The sequence below is a fragment of the Mizuhopecten yessoensis genome, unplaced genomic scaffold (assembly GCF_002113885.1).
Source record: "Mizuhopecten yessoensis strain PY_sf001 unplaced genomic scaffold, ASM211388v2 scaffold2681, whole genome shotgun sequence".
Taxonomy (NCBI): domain Eukaryota; kingdom Metazoa; phylum Mollusca; class Bivalvia; order Pectinida; family Pectinidae; genus Mizuhopecten; species Mizuhopecten yessoensis.
In genome coordinates this window covers 1,011,125-1,024,239 of record NW_018404667.1, presented here as the reverse complement: position 1 = coordinate 1,024,239, position 13,115 = coordinate 1,011,125, and the positions used below count along the sequence as shown (strand labels likewise).

Here is a 13,115-nt window from a genome sequence, read left to right as displayed (position 1 = left end):
TCGGCAGGTTATATTCACAGCTACGCGTCCTGTGTAGGCGATGTTATCAATCTAATACCGGGACGGAGTTCGGACAACATATCCGGATACCGATTACAGTTCACGATTGGGTGATAATTCTTAACTATGTCGTGTGGCACACCTGGTTTATCAATTAGCAGGTGTCAACTTTCAATAAAAGGTCAAAGGTGATAACTCAAATAAAATATCTCTTGTGTGTCTGTATTGCATGTTATGTGAGCGCTTGTGTACATATCTCTGTTAAACTTGAATTATTGATTTCGTATTAAAATATCAATAAACATTGTAAATTTTGCTATGTTTCCACAAGTAAATCAAAATTTATAAATAAATATAAAAGTGGACACGAATTCTTCAAGATCCGTTTTTTTCAAGTTACGGAGAATGCATTCTCTGACCGCCTTTAAAGTTTCAATGGTGTTATTTTTATTTATTGAATTTTTTCAATAAACACATAGCACTTTTTTTTTTAAATAAGGCAAAATAAGTTTAAACGTTTTGAATTTGGCATCACAATAGTTCTGTTTACGGAAACGTCACTTTTATTCCTGTGTGTCCTTGGTGTAATGTATACTCCTTTACAGTAAAACAATGATAAATTAATTTATCTTTCCCAGTATTTTATTTGGAAGTTCAAACATCTGCCCAAGGATCCTACAACGAAAGATAGAATATATCTCAAATGATGTAAACAACCCATAATGACATACCAGAATGTCAACACCAATGTCACAGTAAAATGAATTTAATAGTGTTTAAAAAGGGCGTTATACTGTAATCCTATTGGGTTGTGGATGTAAACAGGTTATGGCGGATGCTATTGATAATAATCAATCTATGTGAATGAATTATTGATAAATATATAACGCGAGTACGAAAAATGGCTTAAAAACAAAAGCCGTTTCGGAGTGATTTTACTACGTTTTGAAACATTTGAATCCCGGTTTATCTATTGAACCGTTTCATAGGAAAACGTCTTCATTATTTACATAGTCCATCACGTCAAACTGTGAAATAGAATTTATATAAAGGCTAATTTTGTTATGACTACAAACAGAAATTAAAAACTTATTTTGCGAGCTTTTGGAAACGTCTGTTTCTTTTGTCAAGCCAAGACAATGGGAGGCAAAATGTCTCTATGATTTTTGACAACTTAATTTACTGATTCGGCCCAGTGTGGCTTAGTGAGTTGTTTTCAGCGGTTTAGAGTCAAGACGACGGCCATTTTCACTCTTTGCTTGACAAAGGAAACAGACATTTTCGAAAGTTCCCAAAATACGTTTTTAATTCCTGTTTTTGTTAAAAACAAACCTAGCCTTTATTATTCATACAAAGTTGATGAATCTTATTCCGAATGATTTATATACATTTTTAACATAATAACGTAATATTTTTTTACGCACAAGGTATTCCTGTTGGTAATGGTTCACATTCACACAGAGGACAACCGTTTGCGTCTGACTTGTACCCCGTGAAACAGTCAGTCATGCAAGAAAATATTCCCGGACACACAACCGTCACAATGGTCGTAGAGGGCGTCAACGTTGTTGATGGCGCATGCGTAGGAGGATGAGGTGTTGTCTGAACGACCGGAAGTACAAGCTGAAAGAATTATTTTTCCATCTTTTAATCATGATTTATAGACTTATATACAAATGATCAAAGAAGGAAAACCAGACAAATATTTGTCTTTGGAAATCGTTTACGCCCTTAAATGTAATGTACTGTAAACGAAAATGACAATGGACAATTAATGTCTATCTGGATGATTTTGACGTGAGACAAAAACAAAATCAACGTAGTATTCACTTAATCAACACGATGTGATCATCCTTGCTAGCATACTGTTTGTTGTCTTTACAGTAAAGATATAATAACTTGTAATGTTATCTTGATAGAATACTGGCCTCTCCCTACGGACTTGGCTAGGGAAGATTTCTCTTAAGCTCATTCGGTAGAGCGTCAGACCATGAACCCAGAGGTTTCTGGTTCGAGTCCTAGGTCCCCCNTGTAAGATTAGTAAACCAGATGATCCGGCTTCGACCTTCGACTTATTACGAAGTCATTGAAATCATGACCTTTGTTGCAAATGTACATTTGATCACACGTACCGAAACGGGAAGTATTGGCAAAATGCTTCCACAAGAATCGCTATGCCCCTTGGAAAACCCAGGACGAGTTCATTAAAATGCTAGCTTATTCCTACGGCATTTGGTTACAGAGAGCTTCTATTTAGCTAATTCGGTAAAGCTTACATGTAGGAATAGTAAACTATAATTCGACACTTTGCAGATACATTGAATAAATACCATAACATCTAAAATAAAATAATAATTTCTGTTACATCAATTCAAGAATATGAAAACATTATAACCTTAGGAGTTGTGACCGGTCCCAAAGAGGAAGACGGCGTAGCACTAGTTAATATACTATGTGTTGTACGTATTGAAGTACTGTTTGTAATTGTTGTTGCAACAGCTGGAATTTTTGAAGTGTCTGATAGACTAATCGTTGCTGCCGGAGTTGTTGTAGTTGTTAGCGTAGTTGAAGCTGTTGAAGGCGTTTGAGTTGCTGAAGGATTTGCAGTACTGGTTGGATATGCTGTTGTTGGTGGCGCAAGAGACGTCGGTGTACTAGAAGTTGCTTTCGATGCCGAGGAAGCTGTAGGGGCCTTGGTTGTTGGAGAATTTGGGATATTCGGACTTGTTGCTTTTGGAGTTGTTGGAGTTTTTGTTGACATTATTATAGCTGGTTTCATTGTTGTATGAGAAACTGGAGTTGTCCGAAAAGTTGAAGTTGTCGTTGACAGAGTTGATGGATTTGACAAAGTTGGAGTTGTCAGAGTTGTCAGAGTTGTTGGAGTTGGAGTTGGAGTTGTTGGAGTTGTTGGAGTTGTCGGAGTTGTCGGAGTTGATAAAGTCGTCGGAGAACTTGGTGTCGGTGATTGAGCTGAAAAAAGAAACATCGCAAGTTTGAGAACGATATTGTAAAAATAGCGAAAATAAGATCATTTGAAATCATTTGAAATACGCGATTCCTCATTAAAACCTATTACACTAGAAATTGACAAATACATGGTTGACAGCTACTTGAATTGTATCTACTTTGTTTCGTTTTAAATATTGTTTGCATATTTTAGTTCATATTCAATCGGATCGAATTCGTTAGTAAAAGATTGAAGGATAAAAACCAAAAATACGCACAAATACAACTTGAGGATCCCGTACTCTTGACAAATACATTAAGTATGAATTAAATAAAAAAGATACAAATCTAATCATCAAAAGAGGTCTGATAATCAAAAAAGGCTCTAGGTCAGAACAGGGTTTATGTTCATAAAAACCGTTCTCATGCTCAACCATGAATTTTGTGTTCTAGCCAAATTTCTTGTTCCTGTTGTAAATTAATGAACACAATCCTATATTGTCAATTATTTGGAAAACCCTTATAGAGACAAAGCCGAAGACTATTTCCAATGTTAACAAATGACTTTATGTTCGTTCGTTTGACATGATTTAAGCAAGTTACAAAACAATCTGGTTTGAGCACAGAATCTGTGTTTGATCATGAAAACGGTTTCATGAATACGGACCCATGAGCTGAACTCTTGACCTCTTTTCAAAATACGGTCGCTTTAACAAGACCGATCAACTTGGTCAGCGGTAGTTTGACTGACCAGTACTATAATGTCGTTATATAAGAGAAACGAAATAAAGAGTAGATCGCATTATGCATGAAAAAACTGTTGAATTCTGGAATGTTTTGCCTGCATTGAAACAGGAATCCTTAATGATGTTAAAGACAACGGAATCTACCTATAGTATGGTAGCAATGCTTTCATGAAATGTTAGTCTTTGAGAAGGTTTCGGCCACGTTGTGGAACAGCTTACCATCTGCTATTAGAAAGTCAAAGAACCAGGCCAAATTCAAGAAGGATATAAAGACCCATCTCTCACTGTCTGCATTTCAGGCTCTTTGCACAGACGTCCTGTACACATCAACCTTTATTTATTCATGTTTATGAATATTGAGATGATTTTCTTCTTACTTGATGTATATTGGTGATTTTATACCTTTTTGTTTATCAATTATACCTAATACTATTATACATATGGTGTAAAGCGCTTGAGAGTAATTTCACAAATTGTATAGGGCACTATATAAATGTTTTTATGTATTATTATTAGTTACTTACGACATTGACAGTAGGGACAGCCAGTCCTGGAGTCGATTGACGAAGCACAGGGATTCTGACATCTCATCCAGTCATCGCTACAGGGTTGATACCCGGGAATATTTGCTAGTTAATACAACAATTATCGCCAATTATCAATAGATTACGAATCGGTTCGATTAAGTGAAAGCTATTTACCGTTTATCCTCGCTCACTTATGTTTTTGTCAATGTATAGAAAAGAGTCAAGCATTCATTTCTTTTCTAAAGATGTACCTTTTCAAAGACATTGCCAAAATAAGTATCCAGTATGGAAGATATGATAATACATTCTTTTATTTCAGCAATTGGTATACCTGTCTGTGTTCTTGAAACGTTGAATTTTTATACAGTTTATCAGAATTAATCTGATATGTGGAATAAATCTATGTACAAGATTTTGGCTTATCGCAGACATTAATTTTACCGGCCGAAATAGAAAATAAATAACAAAGAAGCAACTCAAATAAAGAAGATGAAGTAAAGCGAACACGGGAAACCTCGTTACACTGCCCATATTAATTGGCATTATAAAAGGGTTCATTTGGTGATATATCGAGAAAAGATGTTAGAAACTGGTGACAAAGAAAAGCTAAAAGCGACTTTAATGTTGACGAACAGTTGACGAACAGTATGTTTGAAAATGAAACGAAGGGCATTGGTCTTTTTTAAAGAACGTTATTAACTATTTCATATTAATTATATGTTATATGCCCGTTAAGAAAAAAGTCGTGACATAGATTATTCAGATTCAATAGGGAACAGCGTTGTATTAAATTGTTAGAAAAAAAGGACAAACGAAACAAATTAATTCTTCATCAATATTGCTTCTTTGTTCGTTCGTTCGTGAACAACAAATCTTAAATGAATGTATTTATCGATAATTACCAATTCTAGTGTCAAAACTAACATATTTGTATTCAAGATATGATGATATGATTCTAGAAGAAAACAATTGGGGGTTTTCAAATGCATACCACTTGCAACAACACAGAACATGTAGAACTATGAACTAATGCCCCTCGTTTCTTTTGCCAACTGTCTTACTGTAAACGTATTTTGAGGTCCCATTTGTATTTCCTCATCAAACATTTACTTCGATATATCGCCAAAACTCTTTATAATGTGAAAATGACGTAGCTTTAGTTTAACGTCGATTTCTATATGTTATTTAAGCATGTTTATGCAAATGTTGTTATGCTCCTATAGCGCACATTGCTATTGATGACAAACTTAATAACGCCTGATAGGGCAGAGCTTTATGTAACTTTGTCAGCAATAGAAATGTGTATTGTAGGACCATAACAATATTTGCTTAAATATTTATTATTCATAATTACATTTTGATGAAGTAGTTTGGCTTTATTTAGTTATTTCGAACAGTTCTTTGAACAACAAATTAAGTGACGACAACAATGACATTGATGACGTCACAAAAGAGATTGATGACTTTACGATAGCAAATGTTGTTATAGTCTCATAAAAAAACATTTGCATTCTCAATGTTTTGCAATGGAAGGATGCAGAGCAAACGTAAATATGTCATTGTGTGTCACTAACGTCCGAATGGGTTGGCGGAGTTGTTACTAGGCTGTACCACGGGACTGCCGGGATTGGATGGGTCAAAGTTTGGATTCGACATCGGATAGGCTGGCTTGTTGCAATCACACGTACATCCGGTGGAGCTGCGCACAAAGCACATTGGTGGACAAGTGAAGATCAGCTTTGAACAACTGTCTGTTGTAGCCGAGGAAGAGCTGAACACGAAACCTGTATTAACGAAGAGTAACAGAACCCGTCTATGGCATCAACATGATCTCTAAGTAAGAAAATTATATTATATTGTATGAGGTAAATATCAACGTTTTTAAGGATGCTCCGTTGCGTCTTGTTGTCATTGCCCCTGTTCTCGCAACGAGGACGTGACATTGTGTAAAGTGGAATACACAACTATTCCATAGACTAGTAAATGCAACATAGTAATATGTATTCGGTTGCTTTCAAAGTCTACTAAGGCCGTTTGTTTTTTATGGATATCTTAAATCTATTACTGTAGTTTTCACCATGCAATTGGCACGTCTACATAACAAGGACCTTGTAGTTCTTTGATCTGACCTAGATTTTACATGCCATGTCTCATCAAAGAGGCAGAATACGCTTACCCTTTCGAAACCTCTCGGGTTTTTTTCTTTTGTTATGTTTACAACAATCTCTTTGCAAATCTTGCCATATTTTTTGTCAATCTAGATTTCGAATAAAATGTTCCTGTTGTTTTATTGTGTCACACGCAACGATCTGTAACAAAACGAACAAAATTTCGCCATAGCCAATACTACAGGCCTATAACTGAGGTTAAATGAAGGATCATACAAATACTGGTATCTTGGGAAATATGTTTTTGTTTTTCTTTAACATCCCTTCATTAGGAGACACATACGAAAACTTCTGATGTTGTAGGGTTCCACCTTAATCATCCGTTATCGTCATTCACTTTTGATTACACATTTTAATGACGTCACAATTAAACACGTGCTATCTCCCCTTAGGGGTGACAATCTGATCTCTAACGGCTAAAACGGCAGACACATCTGTGAAGGGTGGGATAAAGTCTTAAGGACCCTTATCCCACTGCACTGTGTTTTCCTATATACAGTTACCTCCCCTTAACTTCCGTTTTGATGTAACTGTAGAACAGTGGGGACAGGCCACTTCCGATTACAAGGTAGTTCAATCAGTTGGAGCGATAGTATACAAATCCCCGTCTAGTCCCAATGAATTTCTACACCGAAAACACTATTATTTTTCAGTAACATATTTTGTTCATGTCATCTTTATTATTTCTCATAAAAGTCCCGCAATAAAAGTTATGCCATGCAAATGTTTATTACTTTGTTACAGATTTTGACAATAGTACGCTGATCCTTTATTGAAATAAGTAACCAAATATTTCCTGATTGTATATATATGAAAGTGCGAATGTATGGTTTTGTGATATTTTGTGTATACCATTTTGCACAATTAATTTCTAAAGTACCTGTCCACTAATAGTAAATTTCCTATGTGAATGGCCAATGTTTACACAATGGATAAGTTATCAGGGGAACAAAAGCGACGTATGCATGGCGTACAAGTTATAATTGATAAGGATTGTTTCGTTAGTTCTAGCATGTTCATACAGTATACTTACTATCCACACAATGTAATTGATGTAAGTGGAAAACCGCTACAACAAACCATGCCCAGGAATTCATTATGCAATACTTTGCACAGCTGCGTCTGAAATATGGTATTCTCCACTTTAAACACTTCAAATCTTGACCCTCAGTGACCTTTCGTTCAAGATATCGTCATCTTACATCATTATAACTAAACTTCATAAAAGTTCATAGAACCTCGTATTTCAATGATTCTGCAGAAAAATCAATTGCGTTCAATAAATGCTTTTTATATTGAAACACATGATATCAACTTCGATCAAAATCTGTTAAAATTCAGAAACAAAAAAGATTGTTAAAAATTGAAACATTAAGCTGACCATGCTTACTATATATAAACGTATCAGTGTCCGGTTTGTCAAAGCCTTGTTATCTTAACCAGCATTGAACTTATATAATTGCATTCTTTTTTTAAAGTATTGAAATCCATGTCTTAATTACGTTACATGTATTTGTAAATAAAATAAAATGCATGATCTAAACACAGGAATAACAACAAATACGTACAAATATTAAGATGTTGATTTTGGGAAATACTTTAGAAATAGAAAACAACTTTCAATCAAACCAGACTTTTTACAAACCAGCAGTTTTAAGTGTCGTGGTTTGATTTTAAACAAGATAAGTTGCGGGACGCTTTTCATTTTGTCAATATTTAAGGACAAAGTTTCAATTTACATATCATTTTTTTCCATCCCTATTGAATCAAAATATTGAGTCAAGTCATGCTGGCTAAATAGAGCATTTTGGTTTTACAAATCCGGTTGAATATTTTGGAAAATGATTCGTCAACCTAACAATGCTTTTTGTTTCTGATGACTGGATCGAGTTCATGACCTTTCCGATAAGTGGAGGCTATCTTAAGAATACTGCACCTTCTTTATCAGTGTCTATACGTTATATATATACCTTGGTAAGATCCATAAATAACCTAGAACTAAACACACGATATATGTCTTTATAACATTTTACCAGTATTTATCATTTATGGACCCTTGTTGAGGTGAATACGTGGTAATGTTAGAAAGACCGGATATTAACCACACCTTCAGTTTGGTTTGGTTTGATTTGGTATTGTTTAACGTCCTATCAACAGCTATGATCATTTAAGGACGGCCTCCCATGTGTGCAAGATGCATACGTGTAGTGTATGCGTGTGTGTTTTGGGAGGCTGCGATATGTTAGTGTTTGTCTCCTTGCTATCAAACTGATGCCGACTTTATAGTGCTACCTCACTGAAATATACTGCCGTTACTTTAACGGAAAGGTAAAGAGTGTCGTTTGCAGTGTCGATACATGACTTACCTAAACATGTCGGACAAGGTAAAATATGAAAACCCTTGACTTGAAAGTATACATGTTCTCTGTTCTCGTATATATGAATTTTTTTTCGGGAATTATTGATTTAAATTTTTTGTTTATGTTCTGTTCTCGATTGTACGGAGCCCCCGAAGGGACATGGTAAAACATTTACTAAACCGTGCGCACAGATTACCAAACCGTGCACACGGATTACCAAACCGTGCACACGGATTATTAAACCGTGCACACGGATTAACAAACCGTGCACACGGATTGACAAACCGTGCGCACGGATTACTAAACCGTGCGCACGGACTACCAAACCGTGGGCACAGATTAATAAACCGTGCACACGGATTAACAAACCGTGCACACGGATTACCAAACCGTGCACACGGATTGACAAACCGTGCGCACGGATTACGAAACCGTGCGCACGGATTACCAAACCGTGCGCACGGATTAACAAACCGTGCACATGGATTAACAAACCGTGCACACGGATTACCAAACCGTGCACACGGATTATTAAACCTTGCGCACGGATTACCAAACCGTGCACACGGATTGACAAACCGTGCACATGGATTAACAAACCGTGCACACGGATTACCAAACCGTGCGCACGAATTAACAAACCGTGCGCACGAGTTACTAATCCGTTCGCACAGGTTACCAAAAGTTTGTAAAGTGTTCCTATTTCACATTATTCTATCAAAGTAATGGATGGGGGATACATTCAATATCGGATCGATTTCTTTTGATGTTTACAAGAAGAAGTCAAGTACAGTGGAGATAAGAACCAGTAGCTGTTTTGCTTTATGGTTCTTAAACAGGTAAGTTTGTCATTCCTGTTTTTCCGCCAGAACACAGTATTGTGTTGTTCACTCAATTTGGTTAACATCTAATCACCCTTACCTCCGCAAGGTGTTGATGTACACGAGCTCAATATATCACGTTATGAATTTGTTGACGTTTTGATATTCCTTTCATATATTATGCGAATTTTCCTAATGTTTCGTGTAGTTGAAATAATGACGTAAGATTTTTTTATGTTAACTATGAAACTTAATGCGATAACTTTTGACATGACGACGGAATATTCTGAATTATCTGTTCCGTGCACAGTTATAAACCTGATTTACAAGACATGAAAATTATAGTTTATACTTACAATACTTGTATATATATGAGATTTGAATGATAGGTGTCACGCATTTTAGGTACGAATAACCTGTGGTCAGTGTCCACCAGGTAGGCAATTATACTAATCCTGCTACGTAATGTGACGGACAATGGTAAATAAGTTATTCTAAGAAAGTTTTTATATGCAACTTCTTAAGAGGCTTTAAGATAATAAAAGCTCCACACGTAAGTCTCTTAACTTTCATAAATGACATAGATACTGGCAGAGAGAATTTCATCGAAATGTCTTTTAAACTTTATTGTAAAAAGTCGTCGTAATATGAATTTGATAATAAATTGTGAGATTAAAACTCTTAAGAATAAGCATGTTATTTTTTACTTTCAAAAGTGTGGAATGATATTTTTGCTCCCACCTAAAATAGATATTGCGGTTGCATGAAACACAGGTGTTACATGTAGTTGTATATGGCTTTCCAGCTAATCCAATGAGTTACAAATATTTTCTGTGGTGTGCCATTATTAACGTAACGTAAGTTCATTGATTACATATGCATCCTAATTGGGAAATCCTCTCGTTTTTTCGCTGACCAGGAGTTTACATTTTAAGTCTTTTCAATGCCGTTTTTTTAGCCAGGAAATACAATATTGTCGACCCTAGTTGGAAATAGCCTCATGCAGAATAGCACGATTTTTGTCATGCCATAACAAGTGAACGGCGATATTCAATGACCATCTGTACTTAAGTGTATATGCATGTCAGACTACAGTCGGTGGAATTGTAACTGAAAGTAAAAGAATAGGTGAAAAATAATCTTCCTCTACCTTGAGGGAGAGACGGAGAAATCTCTAACCCGAGGGGGTGATGTTTATGGTTGTTCCATCAGAGGTTCTGTCAGAGTTAGAAAACCAAATAATCACTCGAGGATTGGGCATTTCTGTGTAACCCCCTCAGGTTAGGGGATGAATATTTTTTTGAAAATATCAAATCGATCAGAGAGAACAAATATACCCAATTGAAATTATTTTTAAGAAAAAAGTAATCCCATCTACATGGAATGTACAGTTTATATACTTTTTTTTTTTTATTCCTTCCGTCGACATCTTCCGAAATGCGGCATCGGAATTTGCTTTTTTTGGTGACGTCAAATCATTGTTGAACCATTGTAATGTCAAATTCTTGAATCCCTTTCTTGCCCAAGATAACTTTATCATACATGCTAAAAAAAATAGCAAAATTTCTGTCTATTCGTGGAGAAAAAAAAGTCACAACGGAAAAAACAACACGAAAGTTTTAAACAACTTTCTAGTTTTAATGCTTGGTTACATTATATTCCCGGCGGACATGGCAGCCCCGTATGCCCGAAACGTAGTGCGCCGTTAGCCCGAGTTTCCTCTGGCCCTGACACCAGACTTAGACATTTTGACAGATGGATGTCTGGTGTACCAGAAACTCGGGCTACTTTGGAGCACGTTTATGCCCACGGTGTAAAAAGAAGGCATCCCAAGCAATAGCAAGCATTGTATCCTGAGACTCGAATGAAGCTCTCCTGCCGGGCCCGGCTTAAATATACTCCTTTCCAGACCGCGCAGGCCGTGTCAGACGTAGTAGAACGCAACACGCCGTAGCGCGACTAGCCGGTAAACCGTTACACACCGGGACGCGCCGTGATTGAACGCGACGAAACGGCTACCATACACCCAGCTTCCCTTGAGAACCGTGACACAGCGTGACAAAGCGGGGCAAAACGCGCAGCAACCGTGAAGCAACCGTGACAAACGCGCACTAAACACGACAGAACATGACAAAACTTGAAAGGACCGTGAGATGCCGAGGAATACACATGCTTCCCGTCCCACTACGGACCGCCTCGAAGTTACATTATATATATAAACTTTATTTATTTACAACAATTATGAAACAATGTATTACAACTAATATTAATCACTCTTGTTGGCCCGGATGTTAGCGCGCGGGGGAGGGGTCTTAGTGTGGGAGGAAACCGGAGTACGCGGAGAAAACCAACGTGGTCGAGCATGTCACCTGCACGAGCATGTCATCTGCACCTGCCTCCAAGTTTTGTTACGGTCTATTACGTACTGTCACGTTTTGTTGCGTTCACCCCGTTTTAAAACGGCCTACTATAGGTTTATCATCTTTGAAAGTTTAAAAATCTGGCCCAGCATTCACGGCAATCACGGTCTGTCACGTTTGCCCATCCCGTCCCCAAGCGTTGTCTCGCGTCCATCCCGTTTTGTCCCATCCTCGATATCCAAGGGTTACGCTCACTTGTGCAGAGAGCGAAAGTGAACGTAACCCCTGGATATTGAGGATGGTTTTATCCACGGTGGCCTAAAACATGATTGCCGTGACCGCCGGGAACATAATGTAAACATAGCAGTAAGAAAACGTGTTATCCCACATGTTCTGCATGGTACATTCTATGTCTTTAATATGCAGAGAAAGAAGAACAAACATGTGTTTGTCCAATCTGAACGGGCGTAGTTCTGTTGAATTTCAATGTATACTTTTGACTACGTCGTTTTGGTGCGGTATGCTATGAACTCTTTTTCGTTGAATTTAAATATGAAAAAAAAATGAATTTCTGCCTCCTTGTCCACACCTGCAATTAGGAACGCAGTTGGCAATGAACATAATCTATGAAGGGCGTCAGCGATCCATAAACATAATACCGTATACGCCATCTAAATGAAGTTCATTTCGTATATTAACCTCCGACGAATGGTTAAAATGCTTTACAAAGGGAAAAAAGGTCGGAGCGGGTAACAGTGATTAATATGGTAGCTTCTTTGCGAGGTTAATATAGTCCAATGAGTCTATTTCGATATATGAGTATAACTGGAAATTATACAGTAAACATCACTTCATATATATATATTTTTTATAACGTCTTATTTTTTCTTAAATGTAATAGTCGGATTAGTCATTTGATATTTTTTCTCTTATTTGTTGCAGTTGTATACGCGCATCGACGAATTGTTCTGCTATTGGCCCGATGGAATAATTTCACACACAAAAACCCCTTTTCGGTGCAACCGTAGAGTATAGAGATTCATTTCAAACGTGTTTTACCAATTGACGTTAATTTTGGAGTTATAAACAATCTTATTTACATTTTATACGTATCTTTCTGTACACGGTGTTTCGTGTATATAGCTACGGTTGCAGAACTGGACTGAGTCGATTGGCGGCGAATAGTG

General features: G+C 36.9%; 1 protein-coding gene across 1 annotated transcript; it reads right to left on the bottom strand.

Moving 5' to 3' along the window:
• Positions 1-631: 631 nt before the first annotated feature.
• LOC110446394 (cell wall protein DAN4-like) lies at positions 632-5,935 on the bottom strand. The gene is made up of 5 exons (XM_021491526.1): positions 5,794-5,935; positions 4,217-4,321; positions 2,396-2,970; positions 1,425-1,623; positions 632-675 (listed from the first exon to the last, which is right to left on the bottom strand). Coding segments are annotated over exons 1-5 (1,023 nt in total). The 3' UTR covers positions 632-673.
• Positions 5,936-13,115: the final 7,180 nt, after the last annotated feature.